This window comes from Mus musculus, chromosome 2 (assembly GCF_000001635.26).
Source record: "Mus musculus strain C57BL/6J chromosome 2, GRCm38.p6 C57BL/6J".
Taxonomy (NCBI): domain Eukaryota; kingdom Metazoa; phylum Chordata; class Mammalia; order Rodentia; family Muridae; genus Mus; species Mus musculus.
Window position 1 is genome coordinate 29,639,308 of NC_000068.7, and position 17,480 is coordinate 29,656,787.

A 17,480-nucleotide genomic window follows, 5' to 3' on the forward strand; every position below is an offset into this window, starting at 1 on the left:
TTGATATGCTTCCCCAGCATGCCTCAGCATGGGAACAGAGTGACTGTTGTGCATGTCATCTGGTGCTTAAGCCTCATTCTGAAGGTGGCCAGTGTGCATGCAGTGTCTCAGAAGAGAATCTTGGTGTTCCTGGGACACACTCCACTGTAGTGCCTTTGTGCCCTGAGATGCTCTCCAGCTGTGCTAGGGTGTCAGCAGATGACCCAGAGTTTTGGCTCATGAGCTCTGTCTCATGTCCTTGAGCATATGCAGGACCAGCCTCCCCCCACCACCCCACCCCACCCCCATGGAACATTCCCACCAGGCTCCATGCTTCCTTGTATTGTTGTAGCTCTCTCCAGGAGGGAAATGACCAACATCAGACTTTCCTCCCCCCCAGATGTACACGCACAGAGCTGGGTGTCAGCTCCTGGGCAACACCCAAGAGCCCTGAGTTGTTTCTTTGGCCCTTTGAGGGTACCCACACTGGTATCTCCTCAGGACCAACCTTTCCTTCTTGAGCCATTTCCATCTTAGCATCCTTGCAGTGAGCAGTGCCCTGCACAACCCAGACTTAGATTTATTCTGCATCCAGCAGTGTCTGAGGGCAGCAGAGGGGAGGGAATCTCCCTAAAACATTTTAAACTGTAGGCCACAATGTTATATTTCTGATTTATGTTGCCTCCCCAATCAAACCATCATTCCAATGTGCAGATATTTGCAAGTGAAGTATTAGTTTAGTTGTGTGATGGAAGTGATTTATTTAGCAGTGCAGCAGTAGATCCGTGCTCCAAGGGCTGGCCCTTGAGAAGGTAAATCATTTTCTTCCAGTTGTAGCCAAGGCTTGTAGTTTGTAGATAATCCCAGTGATACCTACAACAGTAGCTGTTCTTTATTGAGAGCCTACTGTGCACCAACACTTTGTAACTTCTTTTTTTTTTTTTTTAAAGATTTATTTATTATTATATGTAAGTACATTGTAGCTGTCTTCAGACACACCAGAAGAGGGAGTCAGATCTTGTTACAGATGGTTGTGAGCCACCATGTGGTTGCTGGGATTTGAACTCTGGACCTTCGGAAGAGCAGTCGGGTGCTCTTACCCACTGAGCCATCTCACCAGCCCACTTTGTAACTTCTTACTTAGCCTTTACAGCAGCCTTTCCTAGGGTGGCTGGCTGGCTTGATTATATATGCACTTGAGAAGATAAGGTTTAGAAAGGTTCCCTTTCTCACAGTTCACTAGCCAGAAACACACTCAGACCTTTAGGCCAGGCCAGCTGCCCTCACAGCCAGTTTCTGCCGCTGTCCTTCCTCTGTGGTGAAGAGGAAATGAGCCTTTTTACGAGGCAAAGGTGAAGATTGATCAGGATATGGATAAGGCCTTCTCAGGAGCTGTGTAGCTGCCATCCCTGCCCTGCCTTCATGCAGTGTGAAAGAAGCTGATTGGAGTCTGCCTGGCCTCTGCTCTTTAGTGTAGTTTGCGGTTTGTAGCACCACCATCATTCAAGAAGTAACTGGTGACCCAAGGCCAAGAAGTCTGGTTGGGCTCAGCATGAACTCCCAGGGCCTTCTGGTGTTCGTGGGGCATGAGGAAGTATGGCCTTGCTGGCTGTGAATAGAGCCTTCCACTCTGCTGCACTGACTTTAGTTTGCTTTGGTATTCGAGACAGGGTTTCTCTTGTTCCAGCCATAGCTGGCCTGGGACTTACGGGATCACCCTCCTTTAGTCTGTCAAGTGCTGAAATCATAGGCTGGCGCCATCATGTCCAGGTGTCATTTGGATTTTGATTCGTCCTGTGAGCATCTCCTGTGAGCTTCCTGCATGGGAAGTGGCAGCCAGTCTTGACTGACAAGCATATTTACCTTTTGTGATGTTCCTGGGTACACTCTCTCAGACTCAGCAATTCAGGAGGGACCCTTAAACACAGACTCTTCAGCTTGTCTCCCTGCCCCACTGGAGAGAGAGCACAGGCTTGAGTCACTTGAAACCAGGGCTTGAAGAAGCCACCAAGTCCTCAAATAACATGCTCTCGAGAAAGTCTGTTTGCTGTGCCATCAGTGGGTGTGTTATTTGGAACTTGGGTTCATTTGCTCATGAAAATTCTGCCACCAAAGTGACAGCTCAGAAACAGCAAGTCAGAACCTAAGGCCAGCTCTGTATACATTTTGCTGTTGTTGCAGTTGTCATCGTCGTTGTCATTGAGTATCTGTGTGGGATCATGGGCCTGCATATGCTGTGACGGAAGAGAGCACACCATGGGGCATGTGTGGCAACCAGAGGGCAACTTTGAGGAGTTCTCTCCTTCCACCATGGGTTTCTGGGGTCAGACGCAGGTGGTCAGGCTTTGTGTCAAGCACCTCACCAGATCTTGAGCCCAGTACTATAACTGACATGTTCTGTGGGTCCAGGTATCCTGTGGACCTTTCACATCAGGTGTCTGCATCAGTGACTTTCTAGACCAGGAGGAGCAGTAGTGATGCGTTACTACCAGGACAGAGGAGGGCTCAGGGTAGCTTCTGTGTGGCTAACTGTTCTAATGTGGGAGCAGGCAGGACTCCTCACTGGCTTATTCCTCCACCGATTTGTCTGCATCTGTGCATCAGGGTTGCCAAGCCCACTTTATTGACAGATCCTTCTTGCTGGGCAGCTGCATAAGCTACTTGCCAAATGGTAATAAAAAAGACTTTCTCTAAGTAAAAGATGTTAAAGTGTAGGTGTTAAACCAGAGCCTCTTAGATGGGAGAGTTTTGAACATACACTATTAAACTTCACATAGCCTGGAAGAAGCGAGGTCAAGTAGTGTATTTGTAGCTGAAATTCCTTGAGAAAAGGTGTTCAGGTGTTTAATGAGAAAGAGACGGATGAAGTTACTCCGGCTCATTGAAAGGTCAGATGGGTTAGCAGGTAACCACCACTTGCTGAGCTGCACACTGTGTGCTTCTACCCTTGGCCTGTCCATTGTGTGGGTGCACTGTGACTTAGGTGGGGGCTCTGTACATGAGGGAAACAGGATCCTCTTGTTTCTTCTCATTCCTACAGCAACCTGGGAAAGATGAACTGGATATAGTTAGTTTTGCCAGACTGATTTTTCTGAAATGCTTTCTATATTGATGGAGGAAAACCCAACAACCGAAGATCTCAGAGCGATTCAATGAGGCCCTTCCCCATCCTGCTTCATTTAGCCAGGCCATTCTCCCAGGCTAGCTGGAGCAGCTCCGGAGTTGTAAAGAACTCTAAGCCTTTCTGTGGTTATAAGGGCCTGCTTTTGCAGTGTTGTCTTAAGGCTTCTTCAGTTTGCTTCCATGCCATGTCACCCAGCTTCTCAGACTATGTCTGCTGTGTACCGTTGGCTAACCTGGAGCTGGGGCTTTTCCATCTGACCTGCTATAGCTTTAGAGTCTGAGGCTAGGAGACAGTCATGAAGAACATGTACTAAGCCTTCTTCCTAAGTGGGTCTGGTCCAGATAGAGAGCAGGGGAGGTGGAGTAGTGGTGTGTCCACTTAGCAGACAGGGAAATGAAGGCTGCTGAGTTGGGCAACAGCAATGGCAGAGCTGGTGTTGATGCTCTGGCTGGGCCTAGGTCTGGCAGTTTTTCCCTGTGCCTCTTAGCAGCATTTCTAACTCCTGCTGCGGGGGTTGGAATAAATTAGACCTAATACCCGCCTTGGTTTTTCCTTCTTTTTTCCCCCCAGGCTTTATGCCCTTGTTTTCTAGCAAACCAGGTACCACCTTCTCCAGCAGAATTGTTATCCAAACGGAGTGGATAACCTTCCAGGCTGAATTGGCATTTTGTCTCCTATCACTTGCCTCTGAGTGGTTTTCCCCACTTGGAGCCACGGTATTAATGAGACTAAGTCTGTTTCCTCTGGCCATGTTATGAGGCTGAAAATGAGACTTTAAATAGAAGATGTGACATATGGGACTATTCAGGTTTCCTTACTGCACACCGCAACCATCTTGACTTTTTTTTTTTTCTTTTTTTTTGAGACAGGGTTTCTCTGTGTAGCCCTGGCTGTCCTAGAACTCACTTTGTAGACCAGGCTGGCCTTGAATTCAGAAATCCGCCTGCCTCTACCTCCCGAGTGCTGGGATAAAAGTGTGTGCCACCACGCCCGGCACCCATCTTGACTTTCAGCTCCTGGATCGCCCGCTGCCTGCTTCTTCCCTCAGGAAAGCAGCAGGACAGGAGCACAGCCCATTCTCCAGTCCTTGCTGACCTAGTGAATAGTGATGTCAGAGGAGGCTGAGCCAAGGGCTGCTTAATAGGGTGGATTACAGCAACCCACCAGAAAGGGCGGTGGGGCTGGACCGGAACAGCCCTTTCTTCTAGTTTCCTCCCAGTACCTCCAAGGAATTTGAAAGGCAGGAGGCTGAGAAGTTTTAGAGTGACTGAGTTCCTGCTTTCCTGAGGGTGTGTCAGCCCTCCTGGAGCTCTGCCTGAGGCTGCTGGGTCATTGGGTTGTCCTGGAGATGAATCCCCTTTCAGCCAGAGTCTTGGTTCTTAGTGTCATTTAGTGAAGATGCCTGGGCCGGGAAAGGGGCTGTGATCTGCTGGCCTTAGGATGGGCAATGCCGTTGAGAAACAGAAGCCCCTGAGACAAAGCCATCTGTGCCCCTGGAAACAAGGTAAGAAAGCTCTGCTCCCATTATATAAGCAGCTAGAGCTGGCCTTGTCTGGGGGGACCCTGGCCCAGCCAAGTCAGCTGAGCTGCTACCTTCCAGATAAGAGCTCAGTACTCCACCTTTCTAAAGACTGAAGCATACATTACCTCATTGTGATACCTGTTTGGCTCTCAGGAGCTTCTGCTTCTATGTTGACACCATTCTTTTGTTTGTTTGTTTTTATTTGGTTGTGGTGGGAGGGTTTGAGACAGGGTTTCTTTGTGTAGCCCTGATTGTCCTGGAATTTGAATTCATGGAGATCCACCTGCCTCTGCCTTTTAGGAGCCACCTGGCAACATTGTTCAATTCTTAAAACCTAATCCAAGTCAGAGTTTAGATATAAAGGAATTGGAGTATTTTGTTATATTTTTGGTGTAAAGAGTGTTATTAAAAGCTTTTTAAACATGTATCATCTCCCAAAGGGGTGTGTGTATATCCCGATTACCTACTTTCTTTCTTTCTTTTTTGTTTTTTTTTTTTGTTTTTGTTTTTGTTTTTTTCGAGACAGGGTTTCTCTCTGTAGCCCTGGCTGTCCTAGAACTCACTTTGTAGACCAGGCTGGTCTCGAACTCAGAAATCCGCCTGCCTCTGCCTCCCGAGTGCTGGGATCAAAGGCGTGCGCCACCACGCCCGACTGAATACCTACTTTCAACACCATGATGGGGGCAGAAACCTCTCTCAACACCTACCCTAACTCTCAGCTCAGAGGGGAGGAGTCTGGGGTCCCTTACCCTGCCTTAGCGACACAGGACAGCTCTGTCTCAGACACCTGTGTTAGTATTGCTGACCCATTAGCCTGAAAGCTGGCAGGTGTGCCAGACGTGGCACCTGCAGGACTTGGGGACAGGATCTCACTGTTCAACCTGTCTGTATTGGTCCTGAGTTTTCTGTCTCATCAGGTTTTCGGCCTCCCCAGTGCTGGGATTGCAGATGTGCATCACACCCATCCATCTGTCCAGGTCTTGTCTAACCCTGCAGTCGGACTTGAAGTGTGGTTGGCAATCCACTGTAACGTATGTCTAAGTGTGTGCTTGTGAATGGAGAAGCAACGGGAAAGAAATGGCTGGGATCTTAACAGCAACTGTTGGAGCTAGAGCATAGAAAGTTTTTCAGCTTAAAAGGGAAACCAGGTAGGATGTTAGTGTGTTAGTTAGTTCAGCCTTTCGGAATCTCCCTTATCTGTCTAGCATCTGCTGCTTCTGTGAAGAACTGCTCCTGAGTGCTGCTCCAGTGGACTCCAGCTTAACAAAATGGAATAGGAAATGGGGAGGGGCTCGTTCTGGAACTCATCTTTCTTTGGTGCTGGATATTGAATCCAGCTCTTGGGTCAAGCTAATCAACTCCCTGCTTCTGAGCTGCACCCTCAGTCCTTGTCCCTACTTCTCTTGGCACTGGGCAATGTGGGAAAACAGTCTTGGTTTTGCATAGTCAAACTGGAGTGTTTGAAGAGCTGTGCTGACTATAATTACCCTGACACGTTTCAGCAGAATGATGCAATTGAAAGTGAGGTGGTGGGGGGGGGGGGGATGGCTCAGTGGTTAAGAGCACTGACTGCTCTTCCAGAGGTCCTGAGTTCAATTCCTAGCAACCACATGGTGGCTTACAACCATCTTAATGAAATCCGATGCCCTCTTCTGGTATGAAGACAGTGTACTCACATGCATAAAGTAAATAAGTCTTAAAAAAGAAAAAATAGGGGAAATCTCAACACAGCAGGGTCAGGTGTTGGATCCGAGGTACACTTGTTATGCTTAACAGTGCTGACAACACATGGCCCATACTAGGCAAGCGCTTTACCACTGAGCTGCACCTCAGCCCTCCTCAGTGTGTTTTTGCATGTTTAAAATAAAAGCAAGCAACAGCTAGGTTTGCATAACTAGTTAAGTTTTCGTTGGAAATAATTACAGAAAGTTTTGAGAGTTGGTTGGTTGTGCTTATTCACTGAAATGGAAGCAGCTGTAGGGCCATAGCTGACAGAATGTTCAAGTGGGTGGGGATATAAGCAGAGCCACTGTGACCTGTGCTTTCCAACTCTTCTTTCCCCAGAGGCAGGGTTGGTTTATCAGGGTACACCTGGAACCAAGTTTGTCCTCTCAGTCTAAAGCCTTTCTGGACCTGACCTCAGGGCCATTTCCAGTCCCCTTTCAGTGAGGTGATGACATCCTTCCTGGTGAATGCATGGTGGCTTCAGGCCAGCCACACGATTGGGGTCTCTCTGACACACTAGGGAATGGGTGAATGGATGGAAATCCAGTGTCCACATTGGCTGCAGTTGGGATAGCCCAAGGAGTTTCTGACACTTAGTATCCTGTGATGGCTGATACTCTGAGCAGACCCTTTGCCTAGAGCCAAGGATGATGTCTGAGGGTCAAGCCTTGCTGCATTCTGAAGTCTGAAAAGAAATCCTATCTGCCCTTCTGATCAGTTTGTGGGCTGGGAAGTTGGAAAACTGAAGTGGTGTAATGGTATTTGAGTGCCCTGACTCTCTGCTGCCCTTCAGACTCTTCCTGTCTCATATTGGCTCTGGGAATTGTCATGTGGACAGATACAGCAGCAATTGCAAGTTGAGTTGTTATTGCAAGTCACCATGTGGGTGCTGGGAATTAAACCAGGTCCTCTGGAAAAACAGCCAGTACTCTTAACTACTGAATGATCTCTCCACCCCACCTTCTTCCTAAAATCCCAGCAGCCAGTGCCACCAGCCTGATGAATGGAGATGCTAGTGATGTACATGTTTGCACACAGTGTGGGTGGCAGCCTCTGAGGAAGGGCTGGCTGTGAAAAGCTTCAGCTCATAGGTTAGTTACGTGGGGCTGCTGTGCTGGGAAAGAACTGGGCAGCCAGAAGGTAGACTCTGGTGATTGGCTAGTGGGGAGACTGACTGTCATCACAGCAGGGCTGGACTGAGAGGTTTGGATTGCAGCCAGCAGAGGTGTTAGACCTGCACACACAGTGGAGAGGCAGCTGGTGAAGCTGGATATCCATGCCCCAAGTCATAAATGTCCATCCAGAACATAGCAAGGCTCAGAGCCTTACTCTGACCACTGATCGAGCTTTACGTTCGCAGGCCTGCTTCCTGGTCTAAGGGAAATGAGCAATGAGGGAGGCCCTTATAGTGTGCAATAGCTTTAATAAATGCATACTGCTTGTCAGAAATGCTTGTAATTATTGCTCACTGGAAAGAGCCCTGCGTTTACTGGGTCCATGGGCATAGAACTTAGGTTGACTCTCTTGCAGAGCCATCGTCTCACAGAGCTATGTGAATTTGAATAATTCTCTACCAGTGTCCTCTCAAAGGGAAGATATGATGACATTCTTAAAGGACCCTTTGGGTTAGTCCTATTGTCCCTGTGCCCTTCTCATCATTGTTTATGGTGCAGTCTCACAGTATGCTGTCATACTACCCAAGAGACTCAATTTTCCCTTAGCAGCTACTGTTTTCGTTTTTGTTTTTCCAGTTACACAGTGGTTAAGAGCATAACTTTGAACTAGAATGTCAGGGTTGAATTCTCATTGCGGGTCAAATACAGAGAGTGTGCCTTTTACTTTAGATGAAATAATCTTACATTATTTGTTATCCTGCACATCTCCTGGTGCTGGTGGGAACCCCGGACCATCACCCTTGATACTACATTATTAAGGAAAACAGTGGGAACCATGGTAAAATACAGAAAAAACACTACTGAGTTCCTACAGGACCTAAAACCTTATAAGAGGACAGAAGCCTTAGTTGCTGCTGTTGTTTTCCAGAGCCTTGCACATGCACACACCCACGGTTTTCCATAGGCACAAGCATGTGTGTGTAATTTCCCCCTCAGATGTCAGGCTTCTGTGTGACCCCATAGCTATGTAGTGGTGGTGGCATGCTATCATGTTAATGTTGCACACTGTTTTAAATTAGCCATCTGCTGTTGAGTACAGAAGCTGCCGTTTTGGCAGCTGCAGATGGGGCAGCATTGAGGAGCTCCAGGACCAGAGCTGGGTGATGCTGCTGGATGGTTTCCTTAGGATAAGCTCCCACCATCACATTCCCAAGCCAGGAACATAGGAATAGCTTTGAGGATCTCGCCGTGCTGTTTCTCAAAGGAGAGGCATCTGTTCGTGTTCTCCCACGTGAGACATAAATTCCCCAGTTGGTCAGCAGCTCATCAGCACCCATGTCCCATCTGTTTGGAGATTTCTCGAAAATGTCAGCTGTACTTGTAGTGCCACAGTGACGGGTCATCTGAGGAGAGACCATCCAGGGCTGGCAGCAGCAGTGAGATGAAGCTGCGGCTTACAGTGTTCTGCTTTGCTTTGGACTTTTCTTGGTTGCTTTGGTTTGTTTAAGGATGCACATTTATTGCCATTACCTTTTATTTTCTATCTTCCAAAGAGTATTGATGATTAAAATTTTTTCTCCTGTTGAAGATGTAGAATGAGTCAAAGAGTCCCTACATTGTTAATGCTGGGCCAACTGCTGGGTCTGGAGATGTGGAGGGGCAAACAACCCAAATGGTCCTTTTCCTAACTGCTTCTAAGTGATGAGACACCAGCTCTGCACCGCAGATAAACAGAGCAAGGTGTGGTTATATGTATAATAACCATACAGTAATCCATACAGAATGCTGAGGCAGGAGGGTCTTGAGAAGGCCAACCTGGGCAACATAATGAGACCTGGCCTATAAATAAATGCATCATAATAAATGGTCAAGGTGCTCTTAATTAGCCAACTCATGTAGTACCTCAGAATGTGACTAAATGTGATGGATGAGGAAGGGTCAGAGCGAGGGTGAAAGCCATGTGTGGTAATATCACAAGAAGGTTCAGGATGAGAGGAAACCTTTTAAAACAGAAGGTTACATAGGATACTTTAGAAATCACATGCCTTAGACCAGGAGGGTAAAATAATCTAAAATAATTATCTAATTTTAACAATGGAAGAACCAGGTGGGATGTGAAGTCTTATAGCTTGTATCTTTTGTTACTAATGTTATAACAGGGTTGGGACAATGTATGCAGTACTAATAGGAAACAGTACATTGTATATCATATGCTTCATATTTAACATGATATATGTGTAAATGTTCTATAACATATAAAACAGTTTACATGGAGAGTGTGAATGTCTATAAAATACAATGTATAGCATATGTCACATGTACCATATGTAACACAGCACTGTAGCATGTGTAGCAGTGACCAGTAACAGCTGGGATATGGTATTAGGCAATGCCAGTGGCTTCCTGTGTGCCAGGTGTGGTACCAAAGGATTGACATTCGAGATGGGTTCTTTTTGTACACAGTTGGCGTGTAACTCCAGCCTTCTATAAGTTGGATCTTTTATTCAGCAGGGATCAGTTATAGGGGATGGAAACTGTAAGTGTGAAGGGGTTTTTCTCATGAGAAGTGTGGGTGTTACTTTGGGTGTGGGTAAGAAAAGGGAAGGAAACTTGGCTCTGTCATCAGATAGCTCCAAATTTAGAACAATGTCTGTCCTGAGCCACTGGCTGTAGAGTGTGTTTCACCCTGGGAACGTGCGTAAAATACATTTCCGGATTTCAAGATTCCTTTTCCAGCTGTGTAGAGGCTGTTGCCCTAATCTGCTGTGATTGCAGTGGCCATCAGCCACCCAAGATCGACAGTTACTTTCCAGGGATTGCTTGTAAGACTTTTAGGAACCCTGAAGACCATAGACAAAAGCTGAGAGGTTTGTCCTATAGTTCATCTGTGTTAGGGATCTGAAAACATAAAGGACCAGGTAGGTAGGATTTTAGAATAAGAAACAAAATTCAGACCATTATGTAGGTGTTTACATAAACATTTAGAAATATGAAAACCCTTCCCTGTTTGCAGGCTGCTGTTGGAATTCTGGATGACAGACCGTTTACTAACCCCTAACCTCTAGAGTCTCTCGGGTTGGATGTTTTCTGTGGTCATTGCTCCTCTGGGAGTCAGCAGCATGCCCCACCCTCACTCACACAGGAAACAGAAGAATCTTGTCATTTCCAGGCCACAGGGGAAACCCACGCAGGGCCCACCTACAGTGCCTACCACTGTGATTAGAATGGGGCCACCTGAGCCCACGTGCCAAGCTTTCATTGTCAGGGAGGAGAGATAGAGGAGGGAAGGCTCTGGAATCTTATCCAGACTACAGGCTTTGGTGTTTTCTTTGCCATTGAACAGGCTGAGGCACTAAGTTTAATGGAACCATGCTCCCTGCAAATGTTCTAGCCAAAGTAAAGTGTTTTCAGTGGGAGAAAAGTCTGTTTCATCATTCCCGTTACAAACTGATGTTTAGCCGTCGAATGTGTGACACAGGCACTGTTCTAGGCTCAGGGCATGAATTGTGAAAACACAAATCACTGCTGCCCCCTGGAGTCTACAAGTTTGTACACAAACTAGTGCTAGGTTGTCTCTTGGGAGGTAGGTCCTGTACTGGCATTGAAGCGCGGAGGACGGCCAGTGCTTAGGGATTCCTAGTTTTTTGTTTTTTTTTTTAAAGATTTATTTATTTATTATATGTAAGTACACTGTAGCTGTCTTCAGTCACTCCAAAAGAGGGCACCAGATCTCGTTAGGATGGTTGTGAGCCACCATGTGGTTGCTGGGATTTGAACTCTGGACCTTCGGAAGAGCAGTCGGGTGCTCTTACCCACTGAGCCATCTCACCAGCCCCAATTCCTAGTTTTATATAGGAGGAAGACGATTGTTTTTTAAAAGTTTTCTCCTTCCAGCCCCTGCTCCCGTAATGATGACTCTGAGACTAATTATTTATTAATAAATGCCTAGGCCATAAGCTTTGGCTTCTTCCCTGACCAGCTTGTAAGTTATTTAACCCATTCAAACTAGTCTGAATCTTCCACATTGGCTGGCACTTCTCCTCAGCTTCATGCTACTGACCTCTGTGCTCCCCAGACGAGTCTTCTCTTCAGTCTGCCCTCATTCTGCTACCTGCTGGCTTACCACCATGTCCTCCGGCTCCTCGGGGTCCCCTCTGCTCTCCCTTGGATTTCTTATTCTCTTTCCCAGAATCCTCTCATCTTCCTGCCAGTGTCCCACCTATTTCCTGCCTCAGCTCATTGGTCATCTGCCTTTTTATTGACAGGGGATGCTTTTTAAGAGAGTCTCTGTACAGAAGGTAGATACCCAGCACTAACGGAGCCCAAGTGTTGTAGACATTCATGCTAGAATGCTCTAAAAGGAACAACCTGAGGACCTTGAAATGGGAGCCCAGGAGCATCCTGGGACAAGCTAGACTGGAGAGTGACAGCATGTGAGGCCATGGAGACAGCTGCAGAAATGTTGACAGGGAGAGCTTTGGGATAGGGAGAATTTGGGCGGCGGGCGACCTGGAAAAAGACCTGGAGAAAGGCGCAAGGATAGCTCAGAGTTTATATAGTCAGTGCATCTGCAGGGATGCTGCTACAAGAGGAACAGATGGGGGGGCCTGACAGAAGTTGAGCTGAGTTTGAGATGTTTGTGAGAAATCTAAGAGGTAGCCATTAGGCTGTTGAGTATAAAAATGGGGGTTCACGCCTAAAAGGACTAAGTGACTAGGAATGCTTGCTATGTAAATGTAAGGACCCGAGAGTTCAAATCCCAAGCACCCATATAAAAAAAAAGCCAGGTGGGGCTGTGCTCACACTGGTTACCCTAGCATTTTAGGGGTAAATGGCAGGGTGATTGCTGGGGCTTGCCAGCTGCCATAGTAGCTCCAGGTTCAGTGAGAGCCCTGTCTCATGGATAAAGCAGAGAGTAGTAGAACAAGACACATGGCCTCTGCAAGCATTCCCATATGTGTATATATGCTACATACACCACAGAGAGAGAGGGAGGGGTTGGGGAAGGAGAGGGGAAGGGAGAGATAGCAAACTAAAGAATGTGGGATTCAGGAAAGAGTTGGCTTTTTGAAAGTTGTCACTGTAAAGGTCTGCAAGCTCACCTGAGAATTAAGCTGGAAAAGGTGGGGCTGAGACGAGAGCTCCAGAGCCTCCAGCATTAAAAGGGCAGGAGAGACCAGGTAACGCGTAGAAAGGCTTCCATGGGAACTGAGAGGTAAAGTGGAAGGCATAAGGGGCAGATGGGGTGCCTTGGAAGCCTGCCATGGAAAGTGTGGCTGTGGAGGGAGGGCGCTGGGGTGCCAGGTGATGCCGACCTGTGTCCTAGTGCCTAAGGACTGAGACTTGACTATAAGTCCTGGGGCCTTGTCATGTGGCTCCAGAAGTCTGAAGATAGGAGAGTGAAGGGAGTCACAGCAAGGAGTGGCTACTAGACAAATACAGTTTTTCCAGGAGCTTTGCTACACAGAGCAAAGCTGGCAGTTGTTGAGGGGAGGGGAGTCCATGGAAAAGTCTTGTACAGAGTGAGGTGATGGTGAGTGAGCGCTACAGTAGAAAAGGAAAGGTAGATGGTAAGAGGATCTCTGCTGGCTCTAGGAGCTTCTAACTGTCACATCGACACCCTGACTGCCCCCTAAGGCAACTCCTGTGGCAGTGCCTTTCACATGCTGAGCTCCTACAACTCTACAGCTGCTAGTTTAGGCTGCACTGCAGGCTCCTGTCCCTCAGGTACCTGCAGACAGCTGCCAGGACTCCCCTCTGTGTCTCCAGCCTATCACCTAGGTGGCAGACTTGGGGGGGGGGGGCAGAGAGGGTTTCTAGCTCCCCAGAGAAGATTGTAAAATTGCCTTACTGACACATGTGGGTACAGGATAGGAATGCTTAGGGACACTTCTGTACACAGTACGCCACTGTCCCCTGGGAACTACTGCTGCATTTGAGCCTGACTGGAACTCTCAGGTCACAAATACTAACATGGTCTCCAAGCTCAAGATCACAGGCTAGAGGGATGGCAGTCAAGACGCCATATGTGGTCTCTAGCATCTGGGTTCTTTTTTCTCCTCTCTCTTGCTTTCCCTGGTGCCTGTCTTTCCCTTTCTGAGCACATGAATGTTTGGTAACTGTCTCATCACAGGCATTGATCTGGAGCAGGGATTAGCTTGCTTTGGCCTGCCTTTTAGACTGCATCTGATTGGGCAGCTGCACTTGTTGGAATCCCATCATGGTACTGTGTGGCTTTTATTATCTAGGGCTTTTATTCCCATTTCCACTCTCAGCTATCCCTTCACTTTTCCTGTCAGCTGACTCTCCTAGGTAGCCACACAGGCCTCCTCCAGCTTCCTTGCCTACAGGCCTCCTGACTTCCCCTATCCTGCCTTATCCTTGCATCCTTTCTCTCTACTTCTGGCACTGGGCCGCCTTGTGTGTAGTCTGGGATTAACCTTCTCTGCTCAGGCCTTCCTCATTCTAAAGCTTGTTTAATTGACCCCCCTCTGCTCAGCACACTGCACTTCAGGCTTCCCCAGGGCCGAATACAAAAGGTGGGGATGTGTGCAGTGGGGCGTAGGAACTTTGGCTGCATCCCTACAAGTATATCCTTGGGCAAGTCCTTTCCCCTCTGCTTCCTGAATGCAAGAAGAATGTGCTGATGGAGTTGGGTCATAGGCCACTGACTCAGAGTGTGAGGGCTACAGTGTGCACACCTCAGCCTAGGGCTGTTCTCTTGCAGTGGCTACTACACTATACCTGCATCCTGACCTCTTCGTCTCATCCCTTCGGTCCTCTGTGCCCAGCTGGGTGCCCTGTCATTTAGAGCAGCAACTCATCCCATTTGGAAAGCAGCTGGGGAGATGGCTCTGTAGTCTCTGAAGAGATGACATTTGATTGGATAGTAGAAATCTTGGTGCAAACATGTTGAATGCTCTCTTTGGGCAGAGGGAGAGATGATCAGTAAGTTTGGTCAGGATGCAGGACCCTTTACTCTAGCCTGTATGGGAGCTAAAAGCTTTGCCCTCCTTGGAGATAGGTTGAGCCTTCCCTGGAGGAGAGTCCGGGGCTTTAACCTGCCCTGCTCTGAGCCAGCCGATGCTGAACTGAGAGATGATCTTTCTTCCTTATGTCACCTTCAGTCACAGTAGGTAGTCTCCTGCTACTTACTAATGTCATGGAACCTTGGGGAGCCCACTCACTGGGTCAGCCCACTTTGTGCATGTGTCAGCTGAGGAGTGTGAGGCAAAGCATACGAACCACTGCTTCAGTGCTCATCCCGGGACAGCTGTGGTCCCAGTTATGTATAGCTTCTTTCTTTCTTTTTCTTTCTTTCTTTTTTTTAAAGCAGAAGCATACATTCTTTTTTTTTTTTTTTTAAGATTTATTTATTTATTGTATGTGAGTACTCTGTAGCTGTCTTCAGACACACCAGAAGAGGGCATCCGATCCCATTACAGATGGTTGTGAGCCACCATGTGGTTGCTGGGAATTGAACTCAGGACCTCTGGAAGAGCAGTCAGTGCTCTTAACCACTGAGCCATCTCTCCAGCCTAGGTTTCATATTTTAAACATTTTTATTATATACACTTCATTTTTTTATTTTGAGGCTGGAGATGTCTTGTCCCAGCACATGTGGACATGAAGGTCAGAGGCCAGATCACCAGTCTGTTCTCTTACATTGTTTGGTTCTCAGGAATCAGTTTCAGGTCTTACAGTTTCCAAGCTACAGTTTGTATTTTGCTGAGTTGCTTGCTTAGGATCCAGTTCCCTGTTGGAAAAAGGGGGTAGCATCATGGAGTCATAGTCCCCTTGGAAAGTGTCTAGAGCCACCTTAACATAGAGTTCACATCAGAATCATGAGCCATGGGGTCTCTGTCAAATACTTTTTTATTGTTTTTCTTCTATCCCTTGAAATGTAAATACTTAAGTAGCTGTGCTGATGTACCTGGCAGCAGAGGCAGTAGGGGTGTGAGTTGGAAGCTGCTCTAACTATGTAAAAACCTTTTTATTAGACCTGAATTCTGAAAGGAAGGAAGGAAGGAAGGAAGGAAAGAAGGAAGGAAGGAAGAGGAAAAGGAAAAGGAAGAAAGAAAGAACGAGCATTGGTCTTCATGAGCTGACTGGCATCATGCTGGCCCTGTCCCAGGTCCTCATGTCCAGCTTGCCCTTCCCTCGAGATGAGGCTTGGTCCCTATAACCAGTAGAACCTTGACAGTGTGTCTGACCTCTGTCTTCCTTCCCTTCTCACTACTGTGTTCTGGGGAGAGATTCACCATGCTGCAGGCATCTGAGGCTTCCCGTCCAACACATACAAGTGAACTCTGCGTCCAGTCAGTTATAGAGCATCCTTATCTCCTGAAAGCCTTCAGAAAGTCCATCCAGTGGTGGGAGCAGGGAGTTCTAGACAGAGGTGGCTGTCTGGGAGTGGAAAGAAGTTTTGCCATATTGTTTTAGTGTGAGATGTCTGTTCAAGTCTGTCAGAGTGGGTGTCATGGGGAGGATGGGCATCCCTGTACTTCATCTCCTCAGAAGATGCCGTCAAGGTCAGATCTGGGGTCCAAGGCCTAGTTTGGTGGAACTTGCTCCCTACCCTTTCTCAGCTGTGATACAGAAGGAATGGTAGTATCCTCTGTGAGTCATGGAGACTCTACCAGACTGAGTGCTGATCAGCTCCAGGTGACTTGCTTTCTCTAGTTTTGCCCGCAGTACCCTCCTCCATTGCTGGTCATCCCTAAGCTGCTAGCCAGTGACCTATGTAGTGGCCTGTGTGTTTTAGATGGTCCCAAACATGGGCAAATTGGAGAAGGCTTCATAATGAGGTGCACGCAGTGACAGGAAGCAAGACACCGAGTGGGTAGTTCATTAGTTAATTTAATTCCTTGTTTCATTTTCACTCAGCAAATATTTTAGCACCTACTAAGGGGTAGTCATACTATTTGGTAGAAATCAGAGCTCTTTGCCTGAACCACAGGACACAGAATCAACTGTGTTCCTATTGCATCAAATCTTCTGGGCATGGCACATGATTGGTGTCCTGACGCATAGAAAAATCGCTATGATTCACAATTTCAGTGGATGCTGTAGGGCAGCAGCCTGTGGGTCCTGCCTGACCCCTTTGAGGATCAAATACCCTTTCACAGAAGCTGCCTAAAACCATCGGAAAGCACAGATATTTACATTACAATTCGTAATGGTAGTAAAATTGCAGCTGTGAAGTAGCAACAAAAATCATTTTATGGTTTGAGGTCCCCATAACATGGTGAACTGTATTAAAGGGTAACAGCATTAGAAGGTTGAGAACCGGTGCTCTAGGGTCTGAGGGAGCCCAGGTTGAGAAGTGAAAATAGTTGGGTAGAGACATAATTACAGACCAGACAACACCATGAAAGCTCAGAGCTGAGCTCAGAGGGCTAAGTCAGGGTTAACTAGGTGATGGTCAGGGAGCCTCTGGGGAGGAAGGAAACCATGGGCATAGGCCCTGTGAGGTAGAGGTGCGGTGGCTAAGTGGTGGCTTGTCATCCTGTTGGCCTTGAGCTTAAGGGCAGTATCAAGCTGAGTAGTCTTGAAGTGTTTGAAGTGGCATGTGTGCCCAAGAGATTTATTGAGAGATCAGATTGGTGATTTGACAGAGGGCCCTGGCATAGGAGACAGCACTGGAGAGACTCAAAAACTCACAGGTTGAGTTCTGTTGCAAACAGTTTGTGATGGGTAGTGGGACAGAGTTCCTGGGTGTTTAGATGGTAAAATAGAAGCCAGGCAAAGGTAGGTAGAGCTGGTGCTTGAACAGGGCTTTGTGGGTGGGTGTAGGGTTGAATTGGCCCAAGATTTTTGGCCTTCTAGACAGTGGTCACCAGTCAGTGAGATGTGGAATCCTAGAAACCTGTTGCTGTCTGGTTTATCTATAAGCACTAAACAGTGGTTCTTTTTTTTTTTTTTTTTAAGATTTATTTATTTTTATTATATGTAAGTACACTGTAGCTGTCTTCAGACGCTCCAGAAGAGGGAGTCAGATCTCATTACGGATGGT

At 47.3% G+C, this 17,480-nt stretch overlaps 1 protein-coding gene across 20 annotated transcripts in view; it reads left to right on the forward strand.

The window, feature by feature from the left end:
• Positions 1-17,480, forward strand: part of Rapgef1 (Rap guanine nucleotide exchange factor (GEF) 1) — a 120,645-nt gene that overhangs the window by 19,588 nt on the left and 83,577 nt on the right. For 2 of the 20 annotated variants that reach the window (XM_006497586.4, XM_030246483.1), the window contains exon 1: positions 4,374-4,607. The exons of 10 other annotated variants lie outside the window; for them this stretch is intronic. In XM_006497586.4, the coding sequence (XP_006497649.1) occupies positions 4,544-4,607 (64 nt within the window). In that variant the 5' untranslated portion in view covers positions 4,374-4,543. Of the gene's footprint in view, positions 1-4,373; positions 4,608-17,480 lie in introns of those variants that run through there. 8 more of the 20 variants (XM_006497582.3, XM_006497584.3, XM_006497585.4 and 5 more) reach the window with 5 other exon arrangements.